Below are 14,671 nucleotides of genomic sequence, written 5' to 3' on the forward strand. Positions count from 1 at the left end.
GTTTCACCATGTTAACCAGGCTGGTCTTGAACTCCTGACCTCCTGACTCCGCCCACCTTGGCCTCCCAGAGTGCTGGGATTACAGGCATGAGCCACCGTACCTGGCCACCTACAATTTTCATTAGAACTCATTGGAATGCTATAGAAATGTAAGGAGAGATTACTATCATCATCACCATTTGGGGAGGGGTGTATTAGTGGGTTAATATAAAAAATGTGATTTGAAAATATTGTAACTTATTAAAAGCAACAAGTTACAGTTACTTCATAATATTCATCCTTAGGTTTACAAAGCAAGTATCTTCACCCCTCATATCTGTGCAAAGAACAGAGGAATTTCAAACATATCTAAAACAAACAGAGTAAGTTGGAAAAGTCAAGTATAGCTGTCTGACTCACCTTAACTTTGCAAAAATGCTTATCATTCTACTTATTTAGTCTGAATTGCCTATCTGCTGTGCTTGTGAGCAAGACTAAAGTTTATAAAAATCCATATTATTCATTACACGAATTTTTTTTTCTTGCTTCTTTACACTTCTCTTCCTGACTTCTGCATAGTATTTCAAAGTGACAAGATTAAAAATATTTTACGAATCTCTTAGTTGAATTTGGCTTTTAGAAACTGTTGTAAAAAGAGCATTTCTATTCAATTCAAACAGTTTTTGGGAGGCTGTCACCTGCCAGGTACTGTACAGTCTGTTGGAGATAAAGGGATGGATATAAAAGTTCCTTGCACTATGGAACATAGTCTAAAGAGAAAATAGGTATTACTTATTTTTTAATATATTCATTTATTTAATAAGCACTTATATAACTCTTACTATGTGCTAGGTACTATTCTAAGTAATTGGAAAGTATTAACTCATGTAAGTAATTAGATATGATGAGTGCTTCTAAAGGGAAGTGAACGTTTTTATTTAGATTTCACTATAATTTAGTAATAGGAAATGCTAGAAATTTGGCATGTGAGGTCAAGGATATAGCGTTTCTTTCTTATTCTATCACATCTTCAGAATGTGAAACTTGGAACAGAGAGAAATTGGATCCTTTATACCAGGAGGGCAATGCTTAGTTGTGTAATGATCTTCTGACTCTTTGGCAAGTGTATTAGTCCATTTTCATGCTGCTGATAAAGACATACTTGAGACTGGGCAATTTACAAAAGAAAGGTTTAATTGAACTTACAGTTCCACGTGGCTGGGGAAGCCTCAAATCATGGTGGAAGGCAAAAGGCACATCTCACCTGGTGGCAGACAAGAGAAAAGAGCTTGTGCAGAGGAACTCCTTTTTTAAAAACCATCAGATCTCATGAGACTTATTCACTATTGTGAGAACAGCACGGGAAAGACCTTCCTCCATGATTCAGTTACCTCCCGCCAAGTCCCTCCCACAACACGTGGGAATTCAAGTTGAGATTTGGGTGGGGACACCCAAACCATATCATTTTGACCCTGGCCCCTCCCAAGACTCATGTCCTCATATTTCAGAACCAATTATGCCTTCCCAACAGTCCCCCAAAGTCTTAACTCATTTCAGCATTAACTCAAAAGTCCGCAGTCCAAATCTCATCTGAGACAAGGCAAGTCCCTTCTGTCTATGAGCCTGTAAAATCAAAAGCAAGTTAGTTACTTCCTAGATACATTGGGGGAACTGGCATTAGGTAAATACAGCCATTCCAAATGGGATAAATTAGCCAAAACAAAGGGGCTGCAGGCCCCATGCAAGTCTGAAATTCAGTGGGGCAGTCAAATCTTAAAGCTCCAAAATGATCTCTTTTGACTCCATGTCTCACATGCAGGTCACGCTGAGGCAAGAGGTGTTCCCATGCTTGGGCAGCTCTGCCCTTGTGGCTTTGCAGGGTGCAGCCTCCCTCCCCAGTGCTTTCACAGGCTGGTGTTGAGTGTCTGCAGCTTTTTCCGGTGCAATAGATCTACCATTCTGGGGTCTGGTGGCCCTCTTCTCACAGCTCCACTGGATGGTGCCCCAGTAGGTACTCTGTATGGGGGCTCTGACCCCACATTTCCCTTCTGCACTACGCAAGCAGAGGTTCTCTATGAGGGCCCCTGCAGCAAACATCTGCCTGGGCATCCAGGCATTTCCGTATGTCTTCTGAAATCTAGGTGGAGGTTCCCAAACCCCAATTCTTGATTTCCATGCACCCACAGGCTCAACACCACACGGAAGCTGCCAAAGCTTGGGGCTTGCATGTGAGAGCAGCACGTGAAACACCTTCCCCCATGATTCAATTACCTCCCACCAGGTCCTTCCCACAACACATGGGAATTCAAGATGAGATTTGGGTGGGGACACAGCAAAACCATATCAAGCAGTTTTGTCCCTATTGGTTCTGGTCAATATAACCCAGGTTTTATTCATATTGACTTGGAGCTGTCTTTTTTTTTATTCTTCTTCCTTGATCATGATTGTTGTTGCCGCTATTTCCATACTGTTTTGAGAGAAGTTAATAAATAATACCTCTCTTCAAAGTTTGTTTGCTAATCCCTGTTTCATAGAGATTGTCCTACATATGTTACTTTCAAAATGACAATTTAAAAGCTGAACTTTAGTTTGCGTAGTCTTAGGAAGAGTTTTTGTTATTTTAAGCTCCAAGTGTAATTTTGCCCTTTGAAAGTTCATTGAGTTCCTATTGCTTTTCAAGAAACTTATTTTAGAAACGTTATACCCTTAATTGTATAATTTGTACTATAATATTTCAAAACGCTTTAGAAGTTATTCTGCTTTTGTATACATTTTATAAATCAAAATGAATTGGGGGGGTTAACCAGAAGTTACTGTAAAGGAAATAATCAATGTGTATGCTGCATGTTGATAAAATTCTTACCATGCTTTGCCAAGTCTTTTAACTTTAAAACTTCCCTGAAAAAAAATAATTTTTTTTAGTTTATTTGAGCAAATTTAGGAGGCCCCTAAAATAACATTTTTGTAATAAAATTTTCTTTACTACCTAATGTGTTTAACCTTTGTCTTTTTACAAAAACCAAACCCTATCTCTTGGGTTGCTCACAGTTAACTAGTTCCAGCCTATTGCTTGTCTAGAGTAAGTCACTTTCCCCTTGGCTTAGTTCACAATCAGTCAGAAATTATGAGTCCGGGCGTCAAGCTAAATTTCAGTTGGTAAAGATTATAATCATACATATGTATTGTCTAGTAAATTTGGCCTTTAAAGGAAAAAAAAATGCCATATACTAATCATTTGTGCTGGTATAAATTTTGAAATGTGCCACAAGTGTGCTTTGTTTTTAGGTCCATACTGTGGAAGTATGACTGTTCCCAGAGAACTCCTGTTGAACACAAGTGAAGTCACCGTCCGCTTTGAGAGTGGATCCCACATTTCTGGCCGGGGTTTTTTGCTCACCTATGCGAGCAGCGACCATCCAGGTATAACGGAAGAATCAAAACATATGTCTAAACCTTATCTGTGTAAGAATTCCTCTTGCTACTTATCACCATCCCTGGACATAATTGTGGTCTGGGATGCAGAATTAAGATATGAGGGAGAAGAGGAACATTGTATCTTTGTAAATGGTTAGGTCTGAACTGAATCATGTTGTAGCACAGGGGTGTCCAATCTTTTGGCTTCCCTGGGCCACATTAGAAGAAGAAGAATTGTCTTGGGACCACACATAAAATACACTAACAATAGCTGATGAGCTAAAAAAAAAATTGCAAAAAATTTTATAATTATGTTTTAAGAAACTTTAGGAATTTGTGTTGGGCTGCATCCAAGGCCATCCTGGGCTGCATGTGACCCAAGGGGCATGGATTGGACAAGCTTATTAGCATGTTAGATTGATCAGTTGACTTATATGGGATAGAATTCATCTCATTTTTCCTAAAAACCTTACGTAGCACACCTTTGTGTTCCCCTCCTGATCTTCTGTCCTCACTATTCTCTGGAGCCCTCCCCCAACCTCCTTCCTAGCTCAGAGGCAAGCCTTTTCACCAGTGAGCCCCTCCCCAACACACACCAGTACACCTGCACAGGAGGCATGCACAGTGTGTGCAGGATGAGGAAGTCAGTGTCACACAGTGTAATAACTGTAAAGCTGAAACTTGTATGGGAGAGAAGGGAAGGGAAACACGAACACTGGTGAGAGAGAGAAGCGTGGGCTCCTGTCCTGGGCTCTTGTACTTCAGAGTAATTACTGTGCAGCCCATACCATGTCTGCCTGTAGTCATAGAGGTTTCTGCTGTCAGTCCTCTCTGGCAGAAGAGCTCTGGGAATGAGGTGTGCCATTCATTTTCCTCTTAGCCAATCAGCTCTGACTAATCACAGCAGATGACTGCATGGCCAGTATTTACCATATACTGCTCCCAAAGAACTATTACAGTAAGTGTGGAATATTTTGGAAACCATACTATGTTGATCTAAATGCATCGAGATCCACTCTATCTTAGCCTCTATTGCTGAATATTTGTTTCGTTCTGTAAATTACTCCAGAGAGCACCTTCTTTTTTAAAATGCTTGGTCCTGGTTGATGAAAGCTTATATGCTATAGGTTTTCTTGGTAAAGGTCTGCTTCTCTGTCACCAGATGCCACTGGCTAAATTATTGAATTAAAATGTTTGTGGGAACCTTCTCTATGAACTATGTTGGGCTTTTGAAATTGTTTTCTTCCTGCCAGGGGACATTATACATACGGTCTTTGTAGGCATATAGTGGGTAGCAACTAAAGAGCGTTGTTGTTTTTTTTTCCTGTTGACTATAGATTCTGCTATCATTTACTAGATGATTGTGTTGGAAAACTATCATTGGTGGCAGAAAAAAGAAATGAAAGGAACTCATTAAATACTGGAGATGGTGATTCTCAGTATTTATTTTTAAAAGGAAAATTCTGATAACTATGTAGTGAATAAATGCTTTTTCAAAACTCTCTTTTATTTTAAAAGAAAGCTTTGCAGCATGAGTGTCCTAGTTTTTATTCATTCTATTGCAATTATCTTTATGACAGATTTAATAACGTGTTTGGAACGAGCTAGCCATTATTTGAAGACAGAATACAGGTAAATATAGGTATCCTAACTGTGTTGCCATAGTTGTGTATTGCTGAACATTTTGTTTTCCTTCACATTAAACCAGATACATTTGTACTTAAAGCTCTTTTTAACCATTCATGTTGTAACTAATGAGGAATATTTGAAATAGTTTCTTATATAGCAGGAAGTCAGCAAACATTTTCTGTCAAGGGGTAGATAATAAATATTTCAGGTTTTCCAGGCCATACAATCTCTGTTGCATTTATTCATATAATCTCTGTTGCTGTTATAGCAAAAAAAAAAAGCAGCCATAGACAATGTATTCACTAACAGACAGGCTGTGTTTCAGTAAAACTGTATTTACAAAAACATCAGTAGGGTGGATTTGGTCCACAGGCCATAGTTTGCTGACCCCTGAGTTCCACTATAGGGCCAGGGAATCATTACTGAGTCTAGACTGTATTTTTTTTTCCTGGCTGGTATTTGGGAGTGACTTTTACAATTCTTTCATTTGGGAGGAGAGGCGCATTTTGTCTTTACCACTAGAGAAAAACCTACTGCAAATAAGAAGATGAAAATTCTCAACCCAGCTTTAACCTGAAAAACTACTTCGCCACTTTGATGCACATTTCCTTATCTATCAAGTAAAACAGTCTAAAGCGGAATTTCTTAGCCTTGGCACTGTTGATATTTTGCGTCAGATAATTCTTTATATTGCAGGGCTGTCCTGCGCATTGTTAGATATTTAGCAGCATCCCTGGCCTCTATGTCCTAGATATTAGTTGTGATAACCAAGAATGTCTCCAGACATTGCCAAATGTCTCATGGTGGGCAGAATCGCCCCCAGTGGAGAACTATTGTCTAGAGATCATTGTCAACAACACTAACAAAAAACTTTGACTTTTTTTTTTTTTTCCCAAGACAGGGTCTTGCTCTCTTGCCCAGGCTGGAGTGCAGTGGTACAATTATAGCTCCCTACAGCCTCAAACTCCAGGGCTCAAAGTATGCTTCTGCCTCAGCCTCCCAAGTGGCTGGGACAACAGGTGTGCACCATCATAGCTGGCTGATTTTTAAATTTTTTAAGAAATGGGTGTCTTTCAATATTGTCCAAGCTGATCTCTGACTTCTGGACTCAGCTTCCCAAAGTGCTGGAATTACAGGTGTGAAGCATGGCCCCCACCTGTGACTCTCTAGAGTGCTTTCCTAGTGCCCAGTATAGTTCTCTGCACTTAGCACAGAGTAAGTAGCTCTTGTGAACATTTCAACATGTCTGCAAGGAAGGTTCTGTTACATCCTAAAAAACAAAGTACAAACCAATTAAGACTTGCTGAGGGCTACATACCTCGTAAGTGTAGCCAGGAAGTCAGGCTTAAGAGCCCATAGTCCTATCTCAGACATTTGGACATTCTAATGAATGAGATTATTTTATGTGCAGAAACAACTCTAGTGTTAACTGATATTAAGTCTAATGGGGGAATAATGAAAATGAGCAATAATTAAATGTTGCTTTTAAAGTTACTGTTCATCCAGTATACACATATGCCAATATTATCTATTCTAGCTCTACCTCTACAGTCCCAGCTGGTGATAGGGCCTCTGGGTATCAAATGGTCATTTCCTGTTCTCCTAAAGAAAGGGAATAGATCCAAGCTTACAAGGTGGCATTATGGTGCCAGACATCTCAGCTTTAGCCCAGCCATTTTGTAGTATTTAGATTAAAGAAAAGGCCTGGTGACTAATACAGGTCCACAAGCGCTCATGTGTAATTATGAAGTATAGAAAGTTTTGAAAGCCTTTTGTGACTCATTTGGTGGTGATTGTTGATTACTGTGACCTTAAATTAGTTTGACAGCCAAATTGGACTAGGTTAACATGAGACCATTTAATCTTTACATATGTTATTTAATATGACTATTAAGGCATTTGACACAGGTATTTTAATGTTTTTTATTAATGTCTGCAGACCCCACCAGCGTATTACATCATATACATCATTAGAACTGTTTCACTTTTCTAGAAGCCAAGAAATTCTGAATTCTGAAATACAGCTGATTCTAAGGGAATTGGCTCTAGGGAATTGTTACCCTATAATGGGAATTCTCACTATTTTTATTTCTTAATTCCATGAGTACTGCTGCAATGCAGGGACTCCAAAGGTCAATGGGAAAAAATTATGGAATATTTATTTGGATAGTTTTGATAATTACTTGTTACATATATAATTTGCCAAGTCAGCAAGAGGACACTGAGAGGAAATGAAATAAAAACAACTTCTGTTCTGGAATCTGTTTGGGCTGGTACACTCTTTTTAAACAAACCAAGTAAACATTATGTAAAGTGGTATATATATAGAAGTAAGGGCACATGGCATGCATCTTCAAAGCTGACAACATTCTTATAATACTTTGGCTTCCTTTTTGTGTGTTTTTTATAGATGTTTATAACTTTCTTCATATCTTGTTGATATGTTGACACTTGAAGGGACTAGAGATGAAGAAACAATCTAAGAGAGATTATATGCAGTATCAGGGTCCCACTGCTAGCTAGGTAGTGCCGGAGACTGGGCCTCTCTGCTCCTAGCACTGACACCCTTCGGCTGCACCACATGCTATGACATATTTCTGGAAAGTTTCTTGAAAAATGACTGTTAAGTAAATTGAATCCTTTTTTTTTTTTTTTTTTTTTTTTTTTTTTTGAGACAGAGTTTTGCTCTTGGTCCCCAGGCTAGAGTACAGTGGTGTGATCTGGTCTCACTGCAAACTCCGCCTCCCAGGTTCAAGTGATTCTTCTGCCTCAGCCTCCCAAGCAGCTGGGATTACAAGCATCTGCCACCACACCGGCTAGTTTTTCTGTATTTTTAGTAGAAACGGGGTTTCACCATGTTGGCCAGTCTGGTCTTGAACTCCTGACCTCAGGTTATCCACCCGCCTTGGCCTCCCAAAGTGCTGAGATTACAGGCGTGGGCCAGTGCGCCAGCCTCGGAATCCTAATTTTAAAATATATACTTTTTTTCTGATTGCAAAAGTATTTCATAACTAATGTGGACCAGACCATCTAATATGGTAGCCACTAGCCACGGGTAGCTAATGAACTCTTGAACTGTGGTGAGTGCAAATTGAGGTGTGTTGTATAAAATGCACCCCAGATTTTGGAAGTTAAATCAAAAAAAGAGAAAATATCTTACTGGTGTTTATTGTTGTTTATTACATGTAGAAATGATAAAATTTGAACATGCTGGATTAAATAGAATATATTATTAATTTTGCATGTTTCTTTTTACTTTTTAAAAATATGACTACTTGAATATTTAAATTTGTATATGTGGCTCCCATTATATTTCTATCAGACTGTACTAATATAATGGCAATATTACAGCATATATAACATGGAAAGTGAAAGTTCCTCACAATCTTACTGCCAGAGAGAATCTAGGGATATTCTTGTCTTTTTTATCCATAGAAAACAAAATTGTTACATATTTTAAACATTTCTTATAGAAACAAGATTATACTATATATAATGTTTAGAAATGTTTCTGTTTCTGAAAAATATTTATTGGACGTCTTAGAATCAAGTAAAATGCATTAGGGAAGCTCATTGTTTAATAGACTTTATGATGAATCCTTATATAAAACAAGAAATTATTGTGTAAAAGTTGCCTTCAGATGAACATTGTAGATCAATCTGTATTTTCACAAATCAGGTTTCTAATTTGCCATTAATGCAAGATATTATATGGAGGGCAGAAAGTACTTTAAAACTTTAAGTACAGTTTAATATTTTTTGGTTGTGTAATTTAATAAAATATAAATTATTTCTTTTTCTTTTTCCAGCAAATTCTGCCCAGCTGGTTGTAGAGACGTAGCAGGAGACATTTCTGGGAATATGGTAGATGGATATAGAGATGTAAGTAATTGAGGGTAATGGCAGAGAATGAATTAAAAGGAGTAAGTGCTTTACTCTGTGTAAATTAATTACTGAGTAAAGTCAAAACCAAACTCTAGATAGATGCATGAGTCTCTCTTCTCTGAGAATAAATGAAATAAGTATAAAAACCAAGGTTACCCATGCATTCGTTCCTATTTCCAGCATTTCCAGCTAAGCTTATTATAAATGAAATGAAAAACAAACCTTTACCATCTGAGAGTATTATCCCATCCACTTTTTGTAAGAGGTTATGGATTTGCATCCTTTTTGTTATGGTTTATTTCTTTAACATTCCAACTGGTTCCTGTAATAGAGCAAAGGACATGAATATTCACATCATAGAATAGTGACATTGTGTCTGAGGCCAATGAAGCCATCCACCCTGCTCTTATTCCCCTCTCTCTTTGCAAACCAAGTTCTTATGTCCAGGAAGACTGCCTGGGTTATGTAGTAATACATTGTTCCTGCATGTCCTATCTCAGATACATAATCCTCCACTTGTTTCTATTTACAGATTTCTGTTCTGGAAATCTAGTATCTGATTTGTTTAAAAATTTACATTGCTATTTGAAGTAGTTGGGTTTATAGCCTAGCTTTTGAGAAGTGCCTTAAGTTATGAGAAATCTATAGCAAAAACCTATTGTTGTGAAACTGTTCTTAAAGTTATTAACGTGTATTTTTATGCCTGTGGGAAAATAACCTTTATCTACTTGTTCCAGGTGATTGATAAATCCTCTGTGGCGTGGGGGAAAAGTTTGACTGTAATTTTCTCTTTTAGCATATTCTGATCCTGGGAACAGCAGATTTTGTTGTTACTTTGCCTTTAGTTCCACTTTTCCATATTTTTATTTACAAGATTGACACAGAATACTTGCTTGACCTACAAATTGACTCTTAAAATGTTTTACATTATTTCAGTTTGAAGGTTTACTTGGCTCAAACGATTCTTAAATGACTACAGGGAATTAAGAGAAATAAAAAGTTGACATTTTTTCCCAGCAAAAGAAAGTTTTATTTATTATTTTCCTGTTCTATGCAAGAAATGTAAGAATTATGTACAGTAAGAGAAATAGCATAGTTTTTTCTTACTGTGGATGTTTATCTTACCTCCTGACAGAGCTATATTTTTTAGCGTAACAGGTAAATGATTTCCTGCATGGTAGATGGGAGTACATGATCCTTAAGTGCTGGCACACAGGTTTCCTATTTGACTCACTAACTGATTTTGCACTGTTTGCTTTTAGAATGATTTTATCTGGAAGGAAATTTTGTGTTTCGAAAGCTACTCTCTTCGAAGAACTCGGATTAGTGCCTTTTTGTATGTCAATGTCATGGATGTATTAGATACTTATTGCTGCATAATAATATTACCATAAACTTAGAGGCTTAAAGTGGCACATATTTATTATCTCATTTTCTGTGGGTTAGGAGACTGGACATGGTTTAGCTGGGTTCTCTGCTTCAGGGTCTTATAAGGGTGCAACAAACGTGTCAGCTGGGGCTGCAATCTCATTGGAGGCTCAACTGGGGAAGGATCTGCTTCTAAGCTCATGTGGTGTTGACAGCATTCAGTTACTTGTGGATTATTGGAGTGAGGGCCTCGGTTTCTTCCTGGATTTTGCCTGGAGGCCATCCTCAGTTCTTGCCATGTAGACCTTCCCAACGTGGCCACTTGCATCCTCAAAGCAAACAAGAGAGAGTCTTTGAGCAAAGGCATCTCCTAGCAAGATAGATTACACTCTTATATGATGTTATCATGGGAGTGGTATCCCCTCACTTTTGCCATATTCTTGTAGACTTAGAAGAAAATCTCAGCTCCCATCCACACTCAGGGGGATCCAGAGGAATCCCACAAGATGGGATACAGGGAGTAGGGATCAATGGGGGTTATCTTGGAGTCTGCCTCCACAGTGCCTTCATCTTGGGAAATGTATTCAGTTGTAGCAAGTCTTTTCAGAAGAATTTTGCAACATCAAAGCATATCCTGTAGGTCAGGATAACAGAATATGTAAAATAAGTAACTAGAGGAGCTGTTGAAGAAGTAGGTACCCTGTCTCAGGGAAGAATATATTGTCTTACAGAGCTATTGTAGAAAAGGTATTGGCTTATTCTGTGTTACTCCAAAAGACAGAACTGGGATCAATGGATAAAAGTTATAGGGATGCCAATTTCAGCTGCATATAAGGAATAATTGAACAATGCAAAATGGGATAGGCTGTCTCGAGAAACAGTGATTTCCTAGTCACTGGAAATGTCAGGTGTAGATGTTAAAACCATTTGTCAGGGATAGACTGTCTTTGTGTGGGAAGGCTGCTGTGGAGTAGAGGCAGGGGTGGTCTGTCAGGAGGTGTGAGGGGGAAACTTTAAAGGCCTTTTTGAATTTTTGAGATTAGGTAGTTCTGTCTCCTACTGACAAATTTAGGCATCCAAATTGGTGTATGTTTCCAATGCCAGTGAAGGAATATGGGCTTCTCTTAAGATCTGCCTCACCTGCCCCCAGAACAGTTTTTCTTTTGGCACCTTCTCCCCAGCCTGCTAACTAAACCATCTGTTTTTAAGCAGAACACATCACTTAATTAATTTGTTTCAGCAATTCTCCTCTCCCCAGAATGTTCAAGAAGTACGGTAAAGTAGAGACAGTAAACATGTAGTGCGCTGCAGTTTAGGAGGAGAAGGGGAGAAACTGGGCCTCTTGTACACACCCAGAAAAAGCCAGAAGGAAATACATTATAATGGCAAGTGATTATCTCTGGGTAGTGACAATATGAGTGAATTCTTTTTTTATTGTTTCCATCATCTCTATAAAGAATGCACGTTTTATGAAGAAAACATTGTTGATATGGTAATTAGGACTATAACAGCACAGAAATAATTCATATTATGGAAAGAGGCATATATTTGATAATTTAACATTTTGCTACCATTCCACCAACATTTTTACACATGTGCTTTATTCTACCTTACTGGTTTTGGTTCATGTTTTATTAAATGCAATCTAAAATGTTTACTTTTTTGTTACACTTCCTTTTAAAACATTGTCAACACTATTTTAATACAAGTTGATTTTTCCTAAAGGAATAGTTAAGAAAATGCTGGGATGATTTGATAGTTGCTTGAAAGTTGTTTAGCCTTAGTTCACACTGATCTATTTGGCCATCATTTATGGCTTAGTGAGCCTCAGAGATGTTTATTGTAGATGATGCCATCCACCTCCAATTGCCTGAGCCATGCAGGTATTCTCTTCAGCTGGCCATTGCATTCCCTTCCCTAAAGAATTATTACATTTACATTATTCTGTTTAAGTATATTTTGTTTAAGATAATTTACTAATTAAAACCATTTGTCAGCGATAGCTGAACGTCTTAGTATCAAGTAAAATTCATTAGGGAAGCTCGTTGTATTTTTTGTTTGTTTGTTTGTTTGTTTTTTGAGACGGAGTCTAGCTCTGTCGCCCAGGCTGGAGTGCAGTGGTGTGATCTTGGCTCACTGCAAGTTCCACCTCCTGGGTTCACGCCATTCTCCTGCCTCAGCCTCCTGAGTAGCTGGGACTATAGGCGCCTGCCACCATGCCTGGCTAATTTTTTTGTATTTTTAGTAGGGACAGGGTTTCACCGTGTTACCCAGGATGGTCTCGATCTCCTGACCTCATATCCACCTGCCTTGGCCTCCCAAAGTGCTGGGATTACAGGCGTGAGCTACTGTGCCCAGCCAGGAAGTTTATTGTTTAATAGACTTTATGGTGAATCCTTATATAAAACAAAGAATTATTGTGTAAAAGTTGCCTTCAGATGAACATTGTAGATCAATCTGTATTTTCACAAATCAGGTTTCTAATTTGCCATTAAAGCAAGATATATGGAGGGCAGAAAGTACTTTAAAACTTTAAGTACAGTTTAATATTTTTTGGTTGTGTAATTTAATAAAATATAAATTATTTTTCTTTTTCCAGCAAATTCTGCCAAGCTGGTTGTAGAGACGGTCTGCTCTACAGAGCAGAATGTACATAGGCTAAGTACATATGCTAGGTAATATGTACCTGTGTACATAGGCTAGGTAGTACGGCTTTCCAATATTTACATTTCAGTGAGACTTAGACTTCAAAATAGCTAAAAAATAAAGACATAAATTGTACCATCTCTTCAAAAGGGAATTTTCAAAAGTCAGGTTCAATAAATGTGAATTTTAAAAATCAATACCAGCCAGGCACGGTGGCTCATGCCTGTAATCCCAGCACTTTGGGAGGCCGAGGCAGGCAGATCACAAGGTTAGGAGATCGAGACCATCCTGGCTAACATGGTGAAACCCCGTCTCTACTAAAAATACAAAAAATTAACTGGGCATGGTGGCGGACGCCTGTAGTCCCAGCTACTGGGGAGACTAGGGCAGGAGAATGACGTGAACCCAGGAGGTGGAGTGCGCAGTGAGCCGAGATCGCGCCACTGCACTCTAGCCTGGTGACAGAGCGAGACTCCGTCTCAAAAAAAAAAAAAAAAGGCCGGGCGCGGTGGCTCAAGCCTGTAATCCCAGCACTTTGGGAGGCCGAGGCGGGTGGATCACGAGGTCAAGAGATCGAGACTATCCTGGCTAACATGGTGAAACCCCGTCTCTACTAAAAATACAAAAAACTAGCCGGGCGTGGTGGCGGGCGCCTGTAGTCTCAGCTACTTGGAAGGCTGAGGCGGGAGAATGGCGTGAACCCGGGAGGCGGAGCTTGCAGTGAGCCGAGATCACGCCACTGCACTCCAGCCTGGGAGACACAGCGAGACTCCGTCTCAAAAAAAAAAAAAAAAAAAAAAAAAAAAAAAAAAAAAAAATTCAATACCAAAAAAGTGGCAACTTAAATAAACGTCAATTTTCTTTAAGTTACATTGATGAGGGAGTGACTGTTTTGAAGAAAATAATCCTGGAAAATGCTGGTAATTTTATCATAATAATATGATAGTGAAACTTGATGGCTAGTCTTTTGGAGATGTATCCTATAGCCTACAATTAATATTAAAAGAAATGGCAAAAAATCACAATTACTTTTGCAGCAACCTGTTATGGAAAGCCATAGCTGCAATTAAATAAAATTTTTATAAAAAGGGTATACACCATTGAATTCCTTCAATACTGGGTACTGGGAGAAAGGATAATATTTGTTGGCCAATGATGCTGTTAGATCCTGTTGCTCGTTGGCCTGCGAACCTGTCCTCTTATAGCCAAGGAGGCTCTGGAACATTCTAAGTACATTGAGAGCTCTCTATAGGCAGGGTTCCTAGGATGAAGACCAGTGATCCCAAGGACAGTGGGAATAGCTGCCCAGCAGACCACTGAACCAATTTGGTTTTCATTCTGGGGTTTAGCAAGGAAGACAGGCCTGCATGGGTCCTATAAAAGGTGCACTGGGTACCCTTTAGAATCACAAAGTGACGGACCTTCAGAAAAGACAGTAGACCAGCAGTCCCCAACCTTTTTGGCAACAGGGACTACTTTTGTGAAAGACAATTTTTCCACAGACTGGGTGGGGGATGGTTTCAGGATGAAAGTGTTCCACCTCAGATTACCAGGAATTAGATTCTCATAAGAAGCGCAGAACCTAGATTTCCTCACATGCACAGTTCTCAGTAGGATTTGCACCCCTGTGAGAATCTAATGCATTTGCTGATCTGACAGGAGGTAGAGCTCAGGCTCTAATGTGTGTTCGCCCACCACTCACCTCCTGCTGTGTGGCCCGGTTTTCTAACAGGCCACTGACCAGTACCAG

General features: G+C 39.0%; 1 protein-coding gene across 2 annotated transcripts in view; it reads left to right on the forward strand.

Annotated features, from left to right (window-relative positions):
- LOC105465486 (discoidin, CUB and LCCL domain containing 1) overlaps positions 1–14,671 on the forward strand; it is a 68,220-nt gene that overhangs the window by 34,180 nt on the left and 19,369 nt on the right. For both annotated transcript variants that reach the window (XM_011713939.3, XM_071096354.1), the window contains exons 3-5: positions 3,265–3,399; positions 4,974–5,025; positions 8,832–8,904. In XM_011713939.3, the coding sequence (XP_011712241.3) occupies positions 3,265–3,399; positions 4,974–5,025; positions 8,832–8,904 (260 nt within the window). The remainder of the gene's footprint in view (positions 1–3,264; positions 3,400–4,973; positions 5,026–8,831; positions 8,905–14,671) is intronic.

This window comes from Macaca nemestrina, chromosome 5, assembly GCF_043159975.1.
Source record: "Macaca nemestrina isolate mMacNem1 chromosome 5, mMacNem.hap1, whole genome shotgun sequence".
In the NCBI taxonomy this organism is placed as follows: Eukaryota; Metazoa; Chordata; class Mammalia; order Primates; family Cercopithecidae; genus Macaca; species Macaca nemestrina.